Source organism: Lynx canadensis, chromosome A1 (assembly GCF_007474595.2).
Source record: "Lynx canadensis isolate LIC74 chromosome A1, mLynCan4.pri.v2, whole genome shotgun sequence".
NCBI lineage: Eukaryota > Metazoa > Chordata > Mammalia > Carnivora > Felidae > Lynx > Lynx canadensis.
Window position 1 is genome coordinate 4,834,921 of NC_044303.2, and position 21,720 is coordinate 4,856,640.

Genomic DNA, 21,720 nt, shown 5'->3' on the forward strand with positions numbered 1-21,720 from the left:
AATAAAAATAAATTTTTAAAGCTCACTACCTAGAGATAAACTTTGCTAACATTCATTAATGGTTTTTTTTTGGAGGGGAAGGGGGTTGCCTGGGTGGCTCAATCGGTTGAGCATCCAATGTCGCCTCAGGTCATGATCTCACGGTTCGTGGGTTCAAGCCCCGCGTCAGGTTCTGTGCTGACAGCTCGGAGCCTGGAGCCTGGAGCCTGCTTCAGATTCTGTGTCTCCCTCTCTCTCTGCCCCTCCCCCACTTGTGCTCTGTCTCTGTCTCTCTCAAAAATAAATAAAATGTAAAAAAAAAAAAAAAAAGAAAGAAAAGAAAAGAAAAAAAGGATCACATCCTAACTCTGCTGTTCCAAGGAGGAATAAGGGGAAGACGCTGGTGCGTCCTGGGCCATTTCATCCTCCGGCTTCGTGCCCTCCCACCTGTCACTGTCATGTACAAATTGGCAGGCTCCAGGCTGAATTCAGTGTGTTTTGCTTCACCATAAGTGTTTTAAAACTCAGACATTTTCATACAAAAATCTGCATATTCACACTGCTCGCTCCAGATGGCCGCGGTACCCACGGCTCCCTGGCCTGCTTCATTTGTACACACTCAGTCTCCCCTTTTGTCCCCGCCTCCAAATGTGAGCGCCGTGAGAATGTGTGTCTCCGTCAGCATCTGGGTTGTTCCTTGAGCCTAGTGCCACGCATCGGGATGGAGGAGCTGTCGTCGATGCTTCTCGGCCTGGGCACCTTGGGCAGGAGCCAAATGGAGAGGAGAGGGGAGCAGGGCGCCAGAGGAATGGCCGAGGAGGGGAGAGCAGAGGAACCAACGCGGGGAATCCTAGACTTCGAGGGGAGGCTTTTGCGAAATGACTGTAAATCAGGGCGATTCAAACACAGATCCTTACTTAGGAGCAAGCTGTTGGGAAAGCCCTGTCGTCTCTGAGTCAAAGCCCATGCGGTCGTCTGTGGAAACGTGCCATGTTCTATCAAGGAGCTGATTTCTTAATAAGTGAATTCATTTTCTCCCGTAACATGCTCCCCTTCATTCACCATCTGTCCCTTCGAACGTGCGTTGGTGGATCCCTTCCAAGAGGTTCGCAGGTTTAGAAGTGGGATGAATGCGCGAGAAAACGCTTCACTGCCAGGAGGGCTGTTCTGTTCCCCGCCCTCACCAGTGTGTCAGCGAACGTGTCCTTACCTGTCCTGTGCTGCTCAGAAGCATGAGTATTCATGACACGTGGGTGCAATACCACAGTCGACGTTTTAAGGGAATATGGTCGTGCTCTGTCTGCGGCACCAGGGAAGCTGATTGCACTGTGACTCGCCGTTGGCCGGACCAAAGCCTCCGTATTTCCCACCTGTCAGTTGGGTTCTGGAATACAGTTGCAATAAGACAAGATTGAACGAGATTGGTGACTCGGTCCACTCAGTTTTTCCCTAAGTTCAAAAAACAAATCCCCACGTTAACACAAGTGATTATTTCGGTCTGCTGGAGGGAATTCTGTAAGTATATTAAATATGCCTGCACCTTGCTTTTTCTACTGGGAAAATATCCAAAGGGAAAAAGTCAGAGTCAGGGTATCATTTCTGGAAGGAAGAAAACCGAACCTCCTGTATTTGGACACTTAGACTTTAATTGGGCCTTAAACTTGAAATCCTATCATTTCTCTTGGTCTCAGATTCTCCTTCTCTCTCTGCCTTTTGCGCTTCCCTCTCTCTCTTAAGCATATCTTTGAACTGTGTATTTGGTACCATTTATGCCACTTAGTTGTATCCTTTAAAAAAAAAATTTTTTTTTAATGTTTATTCATTTTTGAGAGAGAGAAACAGAGCGCAAGTGGGGGAGGGGCAGAGAGAGGAGGAGACAGAATCCGAAGAAGCAGGCTCCAGGCTCTGAGCTGTCGGCACAGAGCCCGACGCGGGGCTCGAACCCACGAACCGTGAGATCATGACCTGAGCTGAAGTCGGACACTTAACCGACTGAGCCCCCCGGGCGCCCCAAATCTTCATCTTCATACGCTCACTTGCACAGCACCTCCTGAGTATCTAAAAAGCTTTCGGACAGATGCTTAATCTCATGTGATCGTCTCAGAACACCCTGTGAACCAGGAGCTACTATTTCCATTTCATGGGGAACCTGAGATGCAGCAAGAGAAAGAAACTTATATGGGACAAATGGCCAGTGGCAGAGCTGAGATTTAAAACTGAGCCCTCTTGGGGCACCTGGGTGACTCAGTTGGTTAAGCATCCGACTTCATCTGACTTCAGCTCAGGTCATGATCTCACAGTTCTTGGGTTCGAGCCCCGTGTCAGGCTCTGTGCTGACAGCTCAGAGCCTGGAGCCGGCTTCGGATTCTGTGTCTCCCTCTCTGTCTGCCCCTCCCCCACTTGCACTCTGTCTCTCAAAAATGAATACATGTTAAAAAAATTAAAAAAAAAAAAAGCATCCAACTTCAACTCAGGTCATGATCTCACGGTTTGTGAGTTCAAGCCCCATATCGGGCTCTGTACTGACAACTCGGAGCCTGCTTGGGATTCCATCTCTCTCTCCCTCTCTCTCTGCCCCTTCCCCACTCCCACATACTCTCTCTTTCTCTCCAAATAAGCTTTAAAAAATAAAATAAAAAATAAAACTAAAAATGAGATTTCCTGTGTGCTTTCTTGCATGTTAGAGTGTTTCAATGGATATAAGGACTTACCGATATATAAATATCAAGAGCTCTACACGCAGACTTCCTGGAGGTGAATCCTGGCCCTGCCATTTACCATCCAGGGAGCTTTGGACCCATTACACAGCCTCTTTGTGCCTCCCTCTTCATCTGTAAAATGGAAGTAATAACGTCTACATCATAGAATCACCATGAGGATAAAATAAGCTAACACACGGAAAGCACGTATGAAAGCGTGGACAGGACCCCGCACTCGCCTGTCACCAACCTAACACTGCTGGTGAAGGTTCGCATAAAAGGCAGTATCCGGACCAGAATCGTATGATCGGGTGTCCATAGCTAAATGACCAGGAAGGAAGAAAATTCAGCAGGTTTTCTGGATATCAGTTTTCCTTAGCTCTCGTCAAAATGCCGTCCAGGCTAGAATTAGCAGACGCCTGGGATTCAAACGTTTTAAAAGCTGGTGAGGGTGTCCTATGAACTGCTCGTTTAAACAGCACATATAGTAGATGGAAAGAGGGTCCATTACTGCAGGCTCTTATCTCTTGCAAGGTTAAGAAGCTGTCTCTTCTAGAATCATCATTAGTCAGTGAAATAAAGGGTGACAATAGCTTACATTTCCACTTCAATCTTCTCGCACAAAAAAAAAAAAACACAAAAAACCAGTTTAATCTGATAAGGCAAAATGCTAACATCTTTCAAAGCTCCCATTACACAATTCAAAGAGGGTTTAGGAGTTTTCTTTATTTCTCCTAAATTATTCATAACATAAATCTTTGAAATATTTAAACTCCTTTCTCCAGTAGTCAAAGGAGAATGCTGATGGAAAGCTCTCTGTGCATGCCCAAAAGGGACAGATCGATGCTTGCGGATGGGGGAGGGGGCAGGGGGAGTGGCACCGCAGCCTGGAGCGGGAATGGCCTCCCCATAGAACCTTCAAAGGCTTTCATTCTGCACGCTCTTGCTTTCTGGGACTGGGAATGTCTTCCTTTTGAGATCCAGGTTTTACCAAATGGGATTTACTTTTTCTAACGTTGTTCTCAAGGAAGAGCCTTTAACAAAACACAAGCAAAACATGCGAAGAAGTGGGACCGTCCTCCTACAGCAAATGAAAAGTCGCTCATTAGCAAAACACCGGGGTGCTACCATCCAGACGCCAGTGCAGCTGGCACCAATTCTGAGAGGAGAATGATTCATTACCATGGTTACTGATGCCCGAAATATTACCTTCTGCAATCAGCACACACAAAGATCCTTTAAAGAGAGTGTAAAAATTAGAGCACTGTAAACAATTAGTGAAAATTGCCAGCGGGCACGGAGGCTGAACTTACACAATGCTGCTTTCAGGGCCGAAAACCAGAGGGGACCACTGCGGCACCAGCAAATCTTGCTCAAGGCAAAAAAAGACACTCCTGTTCAGGGAGCCAGCTGCAGGCCTCGCCCACAAACATTTCTGTACAAATCTGTTATCAGTCACCAGGACGGGTTAGGAACAGACCTATCTAGTTGGTAATATTTGTACGATCAGATTCTAGTTCATTAGACACATAATTTCATTTTTTCAAAAATTTTTTAACGTTTATTCACTTTTGAGAGACAGAGCACGAGCAGGGGAGGGGCAGAGAGAGAGGGAGACACAGAATCCGAAGCAGGCTCCCGGCTCTGAGCTGTCAGCCCAGAGCCCGACGTGGGGCTCGAACCCACAAACCACGAGATCATGACCTGAGTGGAAGTCGGAGGCTCAGCCGACTGAGCCACTCAGGCGCCCCTAAACACATAGCTTTTTAAAGCTTTTTTTTTTTTTTTAAATTAATAAACCTTATTTAAAATTTTTTTTTAATTTTTTAAGTGTTTATTTTTGAGACAGAGTCAATTTTTGAGAGACAGCGCCCCAATAAAACTCATTTTTAATGCCAGTTTTAAGTTCCCAACAAAATTGAGCAGAAAGCACAGAGATTTCCTCCCCACACATTTGTACAACTATCAACATCCCCTGCCAGAGTGCTACATGTGTCGTAATTGATGCACCTATAAAAACTGATGAACTTACACTCACACATCATTATCACCCAAAGTCCATGGTTCACATTAGTTGTTCACTCTCGGTGTTGCACGTTCTACGGTTTGGGGCAAATGTATAATGACACGTATGCACCATGATAGCACCCTGCGAGTATTTTCACTTCCCTAAGATCGTCTGTGCTCTGCCTGTTCATCCCTCCCCACCCCCACTCTCCCACCCCTGGCAATCACTGATCTTTTCACTGTCTCCACAGTTTTGTCTCTTTCAGCATCTCATATAGTTGGAATCATACAGCATGTAGCCTTTTCGGATCGGCTTCTTTCACTTAGTGATAGGCATTTAAGTTTCCTCCGTGTCTTTTCATGGCTCGATAGTCCATTCACCTACTGAAGGACGTTTCGGTGGCTTCCGAGTTTTGGCAACTCTGCATAAGGCTGCCATAAACAACCGTGTGCAAGGTTTTTGTGTGGACAGAAGTTTTTGACTCCTTTAGGTAAAAACCAAGGAGTGTGACTACTGGATCGTATGGTAAGAGTATGTTTAGTTTTGTAAGAAACTTCCAAACTGTCTTCCGAAGTGGCTGCACCATCTGTACTCCCATCAGCAATGAGTGAGAGGCCCCCAAGGTCGGTGTTTGCAAAGCATCTTGGAAAATGCTCTGTGTCCTAACACTAATATTACAGTCCAGTGCTGTTGCTTCTTGGTAATAAGAGAGGGATGCGAAAGTGGGAGGAAAGGAAGCGTGGTTGTTAAATGGCAGAAGTTTGCCTTTCAAACTGCAGTGGACTCTCTTCCAAGTCTTTAAATAGGAAACTAGATTAACTTCCATAAAAAAAGCTTTCACTGAGTGGATGAGTCATTCCCGTACATATCTTATTCTATTTAAAGAATGTCAACACCTTGAGGCAATCTGTGCTTTCCCAAAATCTGGTCCAAACTCAGCAAATCCCAAAGCCCCACCCTGCTCTGCTGAAAATGGCGGCAGTAAAAACTCGGTCATTCAAATCTCTGATTTACTGAAATGTACCTTCCACCGCGTAATTTCTTCACAAAGAGGTGGCTAAATCAATTGGTAGTATAAACAAGATAATAACCTATAAGGAGCAGGCACTTTTGCATTTTGCAATGTAATTTGCAAAGTCAGTTAAAACGTTGATGTTTGGGGCACCTGGGTGGTTCAGTCGGTTGGGCGTCTGACTTCAGCTCAGGTCATGATCCCACAATCCATGAGTTCGAGCCCCGTGTCGGGCTCTGTGCTGACAGCTCCGAGCCTGGAGCCTGCTTCCGATTCTGTGTCTCCCTCTCTCTCTGTCCCTGCCCCCTCTTGTGCTCTCTCTCTCTCTCTCTCTCTCAAAGTAAACATTAAAAAAATTAAAATAAAAAACATTGATGTTTATCATCTATTCTTTAAAGAACGGTGATTCATCAGTGCTTTATTAGCCACTAGTATGGTCTCAAGTGGATGAGATTTGATAAATACATGCATATATGCATTCTGTATACACATATACAGAAATACAGATAGAGATATAATGTGATCGCCACATGAGCAAGGTTTTTTTGTTTTTTGCTTTGTTTTTTTTTTTTTTATATTGTCCATTGTTTTATCCCATATTGTCCATTGTTTTATCCCAAGCACCTGGAAAAGTTGTAGCACATAGAAGACCATATACAAATGTTTATACATATTTGTATATGGTCTTCTATTATCTACATTGCCTTCAAATACACATGCACGTTGGCACACGTGAATGAATGAATGTGAAGGCTCTCTCTCCTCTTTTGAATTCAAAGAGTTGTTGACAGATTTTTGTGAGTTTTCTTTTTCTGAGTGCATGAGCTCTGTAAGGCTCCATGAAGGCTGGAACAGGGTCTCATAGTTCTGTGTATTTTTAGTCTCATCAGATTCTTGCTCTCAGCTTCGCCAATTTCTTTCTGGTCCACTGGGTCCTGGCCTGGCCCTGTGGGCTCCTTCTGCTTCGCCCCGGATCTTGTGTCTCCAAACCCAGTTGGAAGGGGCCCTGGCTTCCTCTTTGCTTCTCTTCGATGTGCTTCTTCTAACCTCCAAAGAGTAACTAAAGGTGATATAACTAGCTTTTCCACAGTGCCAGTGGTTGATGTGCAATTATATGCAACTAACAGCTGACAGGGAACAAGGTCAGCTGTTAGGAAATATCCGTTGTACGCCAAGGCATGGTCAATGAAAGCAAACTGGCCAAAAGGCTGGGAACTGGCGAAATCGATGGGCTTATCCTTATGTGGCTCCCCAAACCGATTTCACCTGAGGGGACTGATCTAGCCGTCCCTACCCCTGATTTTTTTCTCTTTAGAAGAATTACGTAGGTTCCTGAGATTCACGGGGCCTGAGTTCAGTCGTGTGTCTGCCGCGACTTCAGGGCAGAGGCGTGAAGGACAGGTGTAAGAATTACAACAAGAAACTTCACAGATACAGGCTGACAGGGGCCTGCCCCGTTGCCCACAAAGTGAGGCTGGGGCTTGGCAGGTGTGGAGCTCCTGTAGGGACCCTCGTGTCAGTGCCTCAGTATCCAGGACACCTCTGCCTAGGGAAGAAATCGAAGAACAAAGGAAATTTCCAGTCCTACTCTTCTTCCTCAGCATGATGGCGTAGACAAGGGCGCCGGCTTGCAGCCCATCCCAGATGGATTAACATCTCTGCTCGCTACTTACCACTGCATCATTTCAGGAAAGTTGCGTAACTTCTCTGAGCTTGAGTTTCTGTAACTGTTAAATGACAAAAGTAATCGCCTGCCTCATAAGGTTGTGACAAGGATCGGCTGCCAGTGAGTATAGTGCGTGGGGTCCACCGGAAGCCCCTGGAGATTCTGTCTCAACTATTCTCCTGATGTGTTCTAACATGCTCTCCTATAAGATGTTACCGTCGTAACAGCGACTGGACGGACCGGCCCCGCGTGGGCTGCCTCCGTTCACTCCTCTTACCCACCCTGAGCGGTCTAGACCTTAGCACCCTGACCCGTCTCCCGTGGCTGACCCGACTCCACGATGCGATAATGTGAAACATACATATTTCATTAGAGATTTTATGAGGATTCAGTGCAGACGTCTCAGCACCCAACGCACAGCAGAAACAGTAGAATTTCCCCATTAAACACCCCAGTTCTTTCTTCGAAAGCTTCCCTGGACTGTAATCAACCTCACCTCTTCTCTTGAAACACAGATTCTAAAGACTTTGCTTGATGCCGGGAGCAAGCCAACCCCACCCTCGGCTTTATGCCCCACATCTCCCAACACGGGGCTGCGGCAGGCAAATCCCTGCCTGGCCCAACGGCTGGTGTGGTTCCGAAGCCCCACAACCGTGGCCTAGTCACGTCTCTCTGTCCTCCTCTCTCCTGTCCTCCGGGAAGGAAGAAACACAAGGCAAACCTAGTGTGAGAAATGACATTCATTCGCAGTGTTTCTGGAGCTGCTCAAGTTTGCATGGCCAAGGGGTTCAGGGCTGCCCACCCCTGATTCTAAAGCCTTAACTTTCCGCTCTCTATGTTTCCCTTGGGCTTCCAGCAGACAACTGGTTTTTCTGTCCCATCCTGCACTGGTGCATTTTAAGGAGAATATTGGAGATGTCCAAATCAACTCCCTCCATCAGTCATGACGTGAAGTGAACCAGAGTTCGAGGCCCTTGACTTCCTAAGAGTAATTGAACAAAAGGGATGGTTTCTCGGCAGACCAGACCCTCTCTCCCTTTCAGCCTCCTCCCCGGCTTACCTCTCCGGCCACACCCCGCGGGACTGGATCACACCTGATACCCTTCTGTGTGGTGGTAGGAGGTACGCTGTAAGCTTTACCATCCTTACTGCTCAGAGTTTGAATCTTGAGTTCCCCAACTTGCCACTGGGCACGTTAACTTAACCTCTGTGAGTCTCAGTCTCCCTACCTGTAGAACATGGATAGGATTACCTTCCTCAGAGGTTTATGGGTAAGACCCAATGCCTGGAACAGCACACATTCCCCACAGAGTGGCTATTGGTTCCTGATCTGGGCAGAGCTGGATTTGGGGATCCTGTGCCCATCCGACTGGCTTCGAGATGAGGGTCAGGTGGAGAGGTCGGCATGCCTTCCCCAGAGGCTGGCTCCGCCAGTACTGGGGCACATTCCTTTCTGCCTGGCTGGACATGGGATTTCATCCTTCACACCCTTTGCGTTCCTCAGATAAGGAAAAACGGGCCAGTGGTTCTCAACTGGGGCAACCATATTAAGTCCCGCACCCCTCACCCTCTGGAGGCGTTTTTGGCTGTCTCAGCTGGGAGGGGGTGGGGTTACCCCCTGCACCTGGTGGCGGGTGAGACCAGGGATGACGCTAAATATCACACAATGAACAACAGGACAGCCCCCACAACAAAGAATTAGCCAACCCAAAATGTTGATCGCGCCGAGGTGGAAAACCCTGGAAACAGACCCCGTGTCCAGAATGTATGCGCTCACAGATAAAATGCCATTCTTTATGAAGTGGGGGGGGGGGGGGGGAGCTGTTGGAGGCAACTATGTACAAAGTATGCTCGTGGACAAATTCTCTGAAAAGAAAAACAAGAAATACCACCGGGAGGGGATGATATCAGAAGATCTCAGATGGTTCTCTTGCATTTTAAATCTTCCTATCGTGTGGTTTGGGCCATAAGTAAAGGAAGGAAACGAATCGACCCAGAGGGTGGCACAGGGTTCGGCTACTAATTTAAACAAGATAACCAGCACTTGGAAATTCACTGACCCTCAAACTCTCTCCATTCACCCAGTGGGCCAATTTGTCCCCACCCAACTCACTTTGCAAATGCACGAGATAGAATCACACCAAGAGAAATCAACATTTAGAGGGGCAAGAAAATCCATCCATGCGAAAATAATTTCAGTAGGGTTTTTAATATTCATTTAAGTTTTACTTCATTGTTCACTAAACCAGAAAATGACAGCAATCGCCGTGACTGGTTAGGTCACTTGGGCCAAAAAAATTTCTGGTTGCCTGGCTTTTCCTTTTCAAATTTTTCTTCTTTCCTTTTTTCTTCCCAGAAACTGTTCTTAACTGCCAAGTCATTAAAAACTGCCGAACCAATCTGTGCATAAAACACAACCGAAGCAGAACAGGTCAGAGGGAAAAAAAGGATGCACTGAAAACACCTTTTACATTATACGACGGATGGTTTCCATAATAACAAAAGAAAAAAGAAAATAGGACATTTATAATGAAATGAAGTGGCTGAACATCAGAAGACATTCTTAAACTGAGGTGGAAAAAGACTCCAACACATAAGACAAAAGGCCAATCAGGGCAAGACGTATAAAAGTCCTATTCACTGAAGGCCAAAGAACGGCTTAGCTCCCAACATACTATTAAAGAACCACTCACACCCCACACTTCTCCTTAGCTGAGCGTGGGAGACACAATAACTGCTCTTAGTCACTGTCAGCACAGGGGGGGTAATTTGCATGTGATTTCCATACAATCTTTTTGCAGGCAGATTATGGCATTCACAAGTCTGAACTTTTCATTTTATTTTTTTTCAAAGAGAAGGATCCATTGACCAGCAGTATGGACAGCTGTTGTTATTTCTGCCCCTAACCGTTGGATGTTTGCAAGCTCCCAAATGGTCCTTTTGATTTATGTTTTAACACTCTGATCAATGCAAGGAAACGTGAAAACCTAACCTTTAATCTTTGAGATGGTTGAGATGGAATGAGCTTAGCTCTCTACGAGAAAATGCCAAAGTTACGAAATTATAAACTACATTATTTATGGAAGAGGAGTATGTCTTGACAAAAATTAGCTTTAAGGCAGAATTCTGTAATGGGTACAGATTATTTGATCTGCCCATTCTATCCTGTCTAGTCTTGCTGTCTTGCTGTCATAATCTGTTTATTTATTCATTGATTCACTTATGCCACACTCCACAAATGCTTCCAGGAAGTGCGCGCGCGCACACACACACACACACACACACACAGAATACTTGAGGTGATAAAGCTGAGGAAAAAGAATGAAGCCAGGGAGAGATTAGAATATAGAATATACACCATGAAGTGTTGTGAGTTCCTATGGTGGGTAACAAATTTGGTGCCAGGCTTCTTAGTAGCCAAAGCAAAAAAGCACATTCCCATTATTACAAGGTTCACAGAAAAAAGAATGGTTCAGTTGTTCAGTGTTTCTCAACTATGAAACCTGAGAGAAAATTCTCTATTGTGCCTTGTGATGGCAGTTTCTTGAGGGGTTTGTTAAGTAATCTAACAGTCGTGTTTTCTGTTTCATTACTTTCTGCACTTACCTGTATTGTTTTCAAAATACGTAATAGAACACCATTTTGAAAAATCACTGCCCGGGGCGCCTGGGTGGCTCAGTCAGTTAAGCGTCTGACTTCAGCTCAGGTCACGATCTCGCGGTCTGTGAGTTCGAGCCCCACGTCGGGCTCTGTGCTGATGGCTCAGAGCCTGGAGCCTGCTTCCAATTCTGTGTCTCCCTCTCTCTCTGTCCCTCCCCCATTCATGCTCTGTCTCTCTCTGTCTCAAAAAATAAATAAACATTAAAAAAAAAAAGAAAAAGAAAAATCACTGCCCTAGAGCAATTCACACATGTGCACAAGGAAGCACGCGTGGGGGCACTGGTCATAGCACTGACGGACAGAAACAAAATAAATGTTCATCATTAAAAGAATGGATAAAGTTTGGGGCACCTAGGTGGCTCAGTTGGTTGAGCGTCCAACTGTGGCCCAGGTCATGATCTCATGGTTCATGGGTTCAAACCCCACATTGGGCTCTGTGCTGGGCTCTGTGCTGACAGCTCGGAGCCTGGAGCCTGCTTTGGATTCTGTGTCTCCCTCTCTCTGCCTTTCCCCTCTTGCACTATGTCTGTCTCTCTCTCTCAATAATAAACATTTAAAAAAATTTTTTTAAGTTATTTCTGTGGGGCGCCTGGGTGGCTCAGTCAGTTAAACGTCTGACTTTGGCTCAGGTCATGATCTCACAGTTTGTGACTTAGAGCCCTGAGTTTGGCTCCCTGCTGTCAGCACAGAGCCCGCTTCAGATCCTCTGTCTCCCTTTCTCACTGCTCGTCTCCCCTCTTGCTCTCTTTCTCTCTGTCTCAAAAATAAACATTTTTTAAAGTTATTTTGGGGGCACCTAGGTAGCTCAGTTGGTTAAGCATCTGACTTTGGCTCAGATCATGATCTCACAGTTCCTGGCTTCCATCCCCGTTGGGCTCTGTGCTGACAGCTCAGAGCCTGGAGCCTGTTTCAGATTCTGTGTCTCCCCCTCTCTCTCTGCCCCTCCCCTGCTTGTGCCCTCTTACTCTCTCTCAAAAATAAATAAACATTAAAAAAAATTTTTTTAAAGAATGGATAAATTTTGATATAGCCATACATGGGAATACAGTATAACCGTTGAAATAAATAGATGAATTAGAAAGACATTACTAACATGAATAAATATCAAAAACATTGAATTTAAAAAGCAAGTTAGAAGGTGATATGTATAGTGTGATTTAATTAATACAGGAGTTTAAATCTCCTTGAATAATACTATATGGTGTCTACAGAAACCTATAATTAACGAAAACACATAAACATGGATAACAATGATGCAGAACAACTTCAGGACAGTGATTCCTTCCGGGACGGTCATGACACTTTGAACTCTACACAGGCATGCAGGGTAGCTGGGAGCTTCCACTCTATCTGTAAGACTTTTCATTTTTTTGGTAGATAGAAATAATTTTATTTTGTATTGAGGCACAGCAGGCATACAATCCGTATTACTTCCTCGAGTGTGCGATGCATTAGTTATTCACATTATAAAATTAAGGACAGAAAGCCTTGTATGCAGGGGATATTAAAAATGTGTGTCTAATTTTGAATCTGTCTCTGACAGCACCCACGACCAGCTTTATAAATCTGAATGCATACGACACGAGACACATTTGGACAAAGTATTCATATGGGTCCACTCCAGATGCTAATTCACTCTACAGATAACTCACTCTTCACCTTGGTCATTGGCACTCCAGGGTCTAAGGCATATTTGGATCTGAAAGACACTTCCGGAAGTACATTTATTACACTGGCCTTGTAAAGATTTTTGTTTCTTCTATTCTCTTTTAGAGCGAGGAGACCTTTTCTCTTTACAAGCAAGAAGACCTTCAAGCTTGTCTTTTGTTGGAAGAGTCTGAGCATAACAAGCTGCTTCTATGGCGAACCCTGTTACTAAATCAATCTCCATCCCTTGATTAACTGCTAATTTTGCCATTTTTATTGCAACAGGTCCCTGAGGTAAAAACTTTCCTGCCAGGTCCAAGGCCTTGCGTGGGCTGGGCAGCATTCCTGCCTGGTTCTGTTCTAGAACGTGGCTGATCAAGCCCACTGCTTTGGCTTCTTGGCCATGGAGCACACGTGCAGAGAAGATGAAGTCTTTGATGAGGACCATCCCGATACCGCCTGGCAGTGGCTGTGCCCCCCCTGCCTCTATTTCATTCATCACTGCTCTCATTTTGGAGACAAAAGGACCAACTTCACTGGGATTCACTTGGACTCTCTTCTTAAGGTCAGCACCAGCACAGAATATTCCTGGGACTTCACTCCTGACTATTACCGTCCGCGCTTTTGAATCAGATTTGAAAGCATCCACAGCTTTTGAGAGCATTTTTAATCAGCTTTTACTGAATGGGTTTTTGGCATAAGCTCTGTTTATTCCAAGCACCGCAGTTCCTCGGTTCTCCTCTTCCAGGTACCGAACAGGCTGCTGGTCCTCTGTCCTCACCTCAGAGCGGTACCCCCCCATGGGGCCGACCCCCTGGCTGATGGCAGGCACCCAGCCCCACCCTGGATGCCTGACCCACCCACGGGCCGGCAAGGAACCAGGAAGTGCCCCCCCTCCTGTGGGGCCAATGCAGGTGCCCAAGGTCCCAGGTGCCCCCGAGGCCTTGTCTTAGACTTTCTTTACACAATGATATGAAACAGATACGGGAAACCAACGAACAGTCTAATTTTTCTTGTGGGCACTTGGGTGTCTATCATCGTCTTCTCTGAACTTCTCTGTGTATTGAAATCTTTAATATTTAAACCTAAAAATTTTAAATCATGAAAGGAAAGTTTGGGGACAGAGCTTGAAGGATCTAGAATGCCATGCCTAGGGTTCTGAACTTTATTCTTTAGGCATTAAGAATGTTTGTGCAAACTTAATTAAAAAAAAAAAAAGTGAGCAGAGGACAGAGTGGTCAGAGCTGTGCTCTAGAAAGATTACTCTACCAGGCACATGAAACTTCACTCTCTTGTTCTTCCCATGATACGTACTTAAGTCCATCCGTATCCTCTGATGTCTTCCCTGCCTAGTCTCAAAGTTGTCCCGCCACCAGGCTCGGTGTTTCTTGTCTCAGCTGCAGCTGTGTGGTGTGGAAGATTTTGGTTATTGTAAGGAGTGAATGGGAAAAATTGAGACCGAGGGCGGGGATGAGTTCGGGAATCAAGAAACATCGCTCCTATTAAGAACACCCTAAGGGGAGCGACATAAAATTAAAAGTCAAAGCAGATTCTGTGCAAATCCCATGCCAATTCCCTGGTGGCCCAGCTTTTTCAAGTCCTGGCTTAGCTACATGTGATTAAGGGGAGCACATCAAATCCAAAAAGGCACACATGTCACAGACCCTCACTCGTTCCTCATTGGGGATCATTCCAAAGTATGTCATTACATTTTTCCCAGGAGTAAATTTGCCTGCGCAGAAGGCTGTGGGCCACATCAGCTGCTCTACTGGGGACTGCCTATGTCACAAACGAGTGCCTTCAAGGGTAAGTCGGAGGAATTTCCCACTCTGCTCCCTGGCTATAACTCTGCTGTGGGTGTATCCCTTCCTTCCTTCTCCTTCCTTCCTTCCTTCCCTCCTGCCTTCTCTTTCTTTCTTTCCTTCCCTCCTTCCCTTTTTTCTTTCTTTCCTCCTTTCATTCCTTCCTTTCTTTCAGTTTATTTATTTTTGAGAGAGACAGAGGAGCAGGGGAGGGACAGAGAGAGACAGGTAGGGACACAGAATCCAAAGCAGGCTCCAGGCTCTGAGCTGTCAGCACAGAGCCCGACGTGGGTATGGAACCCGTGACCAACGAGATCATGACCTCAGCCGAAATCAAGAGTGGGAGGCTTAACCCACTGAGCCACCCAGGTGCCCCTGCGCGTGTATTTCTATCAACATTTCCTTATCCTCCAGGGCGGGCCAGGAGGTGCTGCTTAACAACAACAACAACAACAACAACAACAACAACAAAAGTTTCATAACGGTGCTGACGGACTCAACCAGGTATTTGTGCTAACCTTGGGGCCCTCCTCACAATCCTTTTATTCGTTTTTTGCTGTCTCCTCTTCTCGGTGCCGGCGGGGCTGTTTCAGACGGCCAGTCATCCGTAGTTCCTCCCTGGCTCGGGCAGCAGAAGGCTCCCCTTTCCACCTGACGAAGAACACAACGAGCCCTCCTTGTCCTAAACCAATGCCTGGGGTTGGCACTACACGTCCTTCCCTCCGCCTTCAGGGAAATTGGGTTAGAACCCGTCCCCGCACCGTCCGCAGGGCGGGCTCTTCAGCGCGCTGAAATCCCCCTGCTGCAGTGATTGGGTCAGAGGCGATCACATGTCCTGGGGCCAGCCAATCAGAGTACTCCAAATCTGGGCCTTGGTGATTGGTTGGAGGATGAGTTTAAGGCCCAAATTGGTCTGGTCCAGCTCCTTGTCAGCGCTTGGGCACGCCCTCCTCCGGGAGGAAAACGACCCCTTTTTCCTTTGTCGGGGACTGGGCAGTGGTGTCCGAGAATTGGAGCCAACATTAGCAGAGGGAGGGAAAGAAACCAAGTTCTGATGGCATTGTTTGAACTCCTAGGTGCCGCTCAGGCCTTGGACTTTTCACTACATGAACCAGGAGTTCCTTTTTCGTCCCAGGCAGTTTGAGCAAGGTTTTCTGTCACCTGCTGTTGGCCACGCGTGACAGCTCCAGTGTCCTTTCACACGCCCCAAAGCGGCCTCTGCAGTTCACCACACAGACCCTGTCACCGTCCTTCTCGCCATCAGCAGGTGGCCTGCCCCTCCTCCGCAGAGAAAGGGAAACCATCCTGCGCAAAGTCCACACTTCTCTCTGAGTTCTCGTGCATCTTGACCACCATCTTTGTTGAACTGTCCTCGGAGGAGTACTTCCTCCTGTGCAGAGTGAGCTGGGCCCCCTCTGCTCCGGATCCTGTCCCTGCTACCCTCCTCTGGGACTTAGCCTTATCAAGTACTCCTTCTTCCTTTTATCTTCAATCTCTTCCTGCCCCAGTGGCTCTTTCTCTTGTGTCTATGAACTAAAAAAGAAAGACAAGAAAAGAAGGAAATTAAAAGAACTTTCCTTCTTCCTGAAAATCAGCCTATCATCCTTTATCCTTCCTTTACTTCACAACGTGTTCGCTTCAAAAAACACTCGCTACTCCCTGTGCTTTCTTACCGTTCATTCACTTCTCAATTCACTGCTGCAATTAGAATTCTGCCCCTCTACTTCCCTGAACCTGCCAAGTGCAGTGGCCTAATTTCAACATTTCACTCCTCTGTAACAGTTGATTCTGTTGCTGTGTCCTCTTCTAAATGGCCCGTTGAGCACTTCCCTCATAGATTTTACTGCTTTTTTTCAGGGCTTCTTCCTCCATTTCCTATCGCTTAAGCCAACAAACGTGTTGCCTTTTCTGGATTACAAAACCTGTTGAAAAATTGACGAGGCCTATTGTTTGTTTCCCTAGAAGCATGTACTTTGCAGGGTATTGATCAAGGTTGTTAGTAACAAACTGAAAAATATACTCCAGCTGGTGGAATCAAAAGGGGCTTGCCTAAGAGCACAGACAGTTCACATAAAGGTCGGGAGTGCGAAACTTCCAGGAACCCCGCACACGCAACCGAACTGCTCTGCCTCTGCCCAGTGAGAAGGCTCCTAAATCAAAGCCACCGCCAAGCTGCTGGCCCCAAGCAGCTCTAGCGGGAACTGTGCCGGCAACGCGGTGCCCCGCACCCTGTGCCTCTCTCCGCATGCAACTCTGTGCGGATCAAGTCCCTCATGAGGGCAAGTGTCTTCAGACGACCCGGTTTCCAATCAGGGTCTCTCCCAAGCTCATCTTTCTGGCAGAGCCTCAGTCTCATGCAGAATCCTGGCTTCAAAGGGAGTGAGAGATGTGGCTTCCACCTTTCCTGCTGGGGGCACTGTAGAAAGAGGCTAAGCAGACAGCGTTGGGATAATCAATCAGCTGTTATCGCCATGTAGGTGTAAAGGCAAACTTCAAACACTGAAGAAACACATTTTAAATGTTGATGTTCCCGAGTGCTTTAGTCATGATTTCTTTCTATCTTTTTTTTTTTTTTTTTTTTTTTTGGTTACAAGTGTCAGATCACAATCGAAATTGCCTTTGTTATTATTTTTTTAATCTTTATTTTTGAGAGAGAGAAAGAGAGTGCGAGCGGGGGAGGAACAGAGAGAGAGGGAGACACAGAATCCGAAGCAGGCTCCGGGCTCCGAGCTGTCGGCACAGAGCCCGACGCGGGGCTTGAACTCATCAACCGTGAGATCATGACCTTAGCTGAAGTTGGATGCTTAACCAACTGAGCCACCCAGGCGCCCCTGAAATTGCCTTTCATAGGAGAAGGAATTTATTGGCTCAGACAAGAAGTTCAAGAACAGAACTAGCTTTGTCAGAACATGTCCACTCAGGGTCTCTGTTATTGTCTTAGCTCTGTTCCCCACTGCTTCTCTCTCAGGCAAGATGCTCCTGCAGTGACTAGCTGGCCAACAGCAATTCCCTGTTCATATCCTACTTGTACAGCAACCCCAGCAGACAAAGAGCCTCCTTTCCCAAGTAGTTTTAGCAGAAGACCCAGAGTGATGTCTCCTTGGACTAGTGAGTCAGATGCTCCTCTTTGAATCAACCATCGTGACCAGGTTCGCAGCACTCTGATGCACCACGTTTGAGTGATGTGTCCCATCTGAGGTCCAGAATGTGGGGCCATCCCTATATGAACACGTCAAACTGAGGGGTAGGAATGGAGGTGCTTTCCAGAGGAAATAGTATGTTGTTACCCAGAGGAGGGAGAATGGATCCTGGAAAGGCGAATTTAAGAGCTGTCCCTTCCACTGGAATTCTGGATCCCGCCTTCTGTTCCAGATTCTCTTGGGATAATCTCAACTACTTCTGTGGTTTCAACTACTGTCTGATTTAGGACGCTCTTGTCTGGACTAAACCTTACTTTGATTTTTTTTCATCCAGTGAAATAGAAAATTCAACAAAAGACATAGTGCATTTGAGGGGTACCTGGGTGACTCAGTTGTTAAGCATCTGACTTCAGATCAGGTCTTGATCTCACGGTTCGTGAGTTTGAGCCCTGCTTTAGGTGAGCCCTGCTTCTCTCTCTCTCTCTCTCTCCTTCTCTCTTCCCCCATCCGTCTGCCTCTTGTGGGATTCTCTCTCTCTCTCTCTCTGCCCCTCACGCACTTGTGCCCTCTCTCTCAAAACAAAACAAAACAAAAACAGTGCATTTGAAAGGAATTTTTTTAGAGGGATTTTTTAGGAGGAAGGGCACAGTCTTTTTGTCCCCTATTTAAAAACATGTTAAACGACATTCTGAAATGACTCGCAGTGCTTCTGGTCCTCTACCAAAAATGGAACTGTTCGCTGTCAGATAATCCAGTTTATTTTGCCCAAATGGTGGACACAGACATTTTTGTCCACAAAGGGAATATTATTTTTTAATTTTTTTAAGTTTGTTCATTTTTTTGAGGGGGGGAGGGGCAGAGAGAGAGGGAGAGAGAATCCCAAGTGGGCTCCAGACTTGAACTCACGAACCATGAGATCACGACCTGAGCTGAAATCAAAAGTCGGTCACTTAACCGACTGAGCCCCCCAGGGGCCCCCACAAAGCGAATATTTTTTAAAATACTTTTATTCTTCTTCTTCAGGAACAGGCCTCTTGATCCTTGGGATCTTCAATTGAGATATTTAATTATTCATTTATCTCATCTAAGGAAGGTTCAATGGTCATGTCTAATCTCAGTTGTCTTAATTCCCAGCAAGCATGATTTTGAGCAATTCTGTCAGGGTTGTATTTTCTCTTCCCTTAGTGTCGCTTATCTTCTGGGAAGGAGGCACACAGATCTGAGTAGGTGACTACCTTAATACCAGTTTCTTTAAATGTGTTCCAGGGATAGAGGAAAAAATGCATTATGACCTGGTGTTATCTGTCGGTATCCAAAGCAGGATCTCCACTTAGATCCAGGTTCTTTATTTCGTTTTAATGTTTTAATTTATTTTTGAGAGAGAGAGTGTGTGAGCAGGGGAGGGGCAGGAGAGAGGGAGACAGGATCCGAAGCAGGCTCCACGCTGATAGCAGCAAACTTGATGCAGGAATTGAACTCACAAAGCGTGAGATCATGACCTGAGCCGAAGTCGGATGCTCAACTGACTGAGCCACCCAGGCGCCCCTCCATTTTTATCTCAAGGTCCTGAAAACATCACAACTCAACACACCTCGAATGAACTCATCTTTAACATTTGCTTTTTGTTCAATATTCCCTATTTCAAGTAATTACTAGCTATCTTTCAACAAATTAGAAATTTCTGAATTGTCTGTCATCTCTCTCTGCTTTCATATCCAATGGGTCAAGTATTGCTAGTTCCTCCTGAATCTGTCTTGAACCTGTATCTTTCCATCCTCCTCTGCACGAGCCTTAATTTTTTTAAGACTTTTTTTTTTAACATTTATTTATTTTTTAGAGACAGAGAGAGACAGAGCATGCGCAGGGGAGGGGGAGAGAGAGAGGGAGACACAGAATCCAAAGCAGGCTCCAGGCTCTGAGGCATCAGCACAGAGCCTGACGCGGGGCTCGAACTCACAAACCGCGAGATCATGACCTGAGCCAAAGTCGGACACTTAACCCACTGAGCCACCCAGGAGCCCCTGCACAAGCCTTAATTAAGAACGCCCTTTTCGGGGCGCCTGGGTGGCGCAGTCGGTTAAGCGTCCGACTTCAGCCAGGTCACGATCTCGCGGTCCGTGAGTTCGAGCCCGGCGTCGGGCTCTGGGCTGATGGCTCCGAGCCGGGAGCCCGTTTCCGATTCTGTGTCTCCCTCTCTCTCTCTGCCCCTCCCCCGTTCATGCTCTGTCTCTCTGTGTCCCAAAAATAAATAAACGTTGAAAAAAAAAATTTTTTTTTAAAAAAAGAACGCCCTTTTCAGGAATTGTGGGCGACTTATTTGGACATATAGCAAAAGCCTGAAATGCTCTTCTGCATTCCATCTATCACCGGAAAGGAGAACCAGACAAGGAGCTGACTTCATTCAGCTCTGGCTTTAAACCTGCCCCTTCCGTTACCACGTCATCTCACTCACCAGGGGGAAATCACTTTTCCTCTTCGGACCTCAGTTTCCTCATTTGTGAAAGGAAGTGGTTAGACCACATAACCTCCAAGCCCTTCCAGCTCAACAGTTCTGGAATTCTAGTCCCGACAACCCCGTCCCTACCCCATTTATCTCACGGGGTTAGTGTGCAAATTAAAATGACTGTACTTTCAGTGCCTGTTGGAGGGAACGCTGATGAATTCACACTAATTAATACTATGCCTAGGGATTTAAAACCTAAGAAGTCAGGGGCTTCCAGGAGAGTCACACGTATTTAGCCCAGGGAACAGAGCTATTGGACCCCTGTCCCGTCACTGGGGTGGGCTGGGGGACAGCTTCCATGCAGGCCTGGAGAGGTGGCTGCAATCACACAGGCAGGACCTTCAGAGAAGGTCACGGGCCTGAGTCATTATTAGCAGGGTCACCTGAGCAGTCTATGAAAGACTCCCCCCAACGCCCCCTTTCACTCCTTTGTTGTTTTCTCTCAATTACTTAGGCAGCAAGGGTGGGGAAATTGTTTTAATAGCTGGCACCAGATTTCTATCAGGGGGACACCTGTTTAGGAAAACCCCTGAACCGGCCTATCGGCCTATGGGGGATAGCGGGAGAGCGTGTTCATCTAGGAGACTGGGAGAGAAGAGGAAAATGGGAGCTGGCAGGGGATAGAAAAAGAAACCCAAATGGCCAATGAATATGGAAACAGCTGCCAGGTCTCCCAGCTAGTGGCTGACCTGGTGAGGAGCACAAAAACCCTGTTCGCCTCCAGGTGGGATAGACTTTGCAGTGAAGTATATTCTCCCTGTGGAACCAGGCGGAAGGAGCTTTCTCCCCCAAACTACATCCTTGCTTAACTGGATCTCCCGCCATTTGATGTTATTTAAACCCAGAGGACCAGGTAACCCCAGCGATCACTTACCTTACGTTAGTAACGTAACACAACTGTACTTATTACCTTCTGATTTTTTTTAATTAAAAATGTAGACGGGAGCCTGGGTGGCTCGGTCGGACGAGCATCCAACTTCAGCTCAGGTCTTGATCTCGCAGTCCGTGAGTTCAAGCCCCGTGAGCTCAAACTGACGGCTCAGAGCCTGGAGCCTGCTTCGGATTCTGTGTCTCCCTCTCTCTGCCCCTCCCCTGCTCATGCTCTCTGTCTCTGTCTCTGTCAAAAACAAACATTACACATTTCTTAAACTTTATTTTTTTTTTATTTTTTTATTTATTTTTAAAAAAAAATTTTTTTTTTTAATGTTTATTTATTTTTGAGACAGAGAGAGACAGAGCATGAACGGGGGAGGGTCAGAGAGAGAGGGAGACACAGAATCGGAAACAGGCTCCAGGCTCTGAGCAGGCAGCACAGAGCCCGACGCGGGGCTCGAACTCACAGACCGCGAGATCGTGACCTGGCTGAAGTCGGACGCTTAACCGACTGCGCCACCCAGGCGCCCCTTCACATTTCTTAAACTTTAAATTAAAAATGTATTAATCTTGTATTAAGCCTGTGTTTGCTACTACATATCACACCAGAATCCACTGAGATTTATTATGTCAGTGCTCTTGTTGTGATTATCTAGCAGCTCTTGGGAAAGGAAACAATATAAATAGATTTATCCTGATGTCAAGTAGGGAGGATAGTTGAAATTACTGGT

General features: G+C 46.3%; 1 protein-coding gene and 1 long non-coding RNA gene across 2 annotated transcripts; both read right to left on the reverse strand.

The window, feature by feature from the left end:
* Positions 1 to 926: 926 nt before the first annotated feature.
* Positions 927 to 15,220, reverse strand: LOC115525280. The gene is made up of 3 exons (XR_003972343.1): positions 14,992 to 15,220; positions 2,691 to 2,810; positions 927 to 1,363 (listed from the first exon to the last, which is right to left on the reverse strand). It is a non-coding gene; the product is annotated as an uncharacterized LOC115525280 (long non-coding RNA).
* On the reverse strand, positions 12,783 to 13,427 carry LOC115525214 (methylglutaconyl-CoA hydratase, mitochondrial-like). Its single transcript, XM_032594759.1, has one exon. It carries the CDS (start codon positions 13,333 to 13,335, stop codon positions 12,784 to 12,786), a length of 552 nt encoding a protein of 183 aa, XP_032450650.1. The 5' UTR covers positions 13,336 to 13,427; the 3' UTR covers position 12,783.
* Positions 15,221 to 21,720: the final 6,500 nt, after the last annotated feature.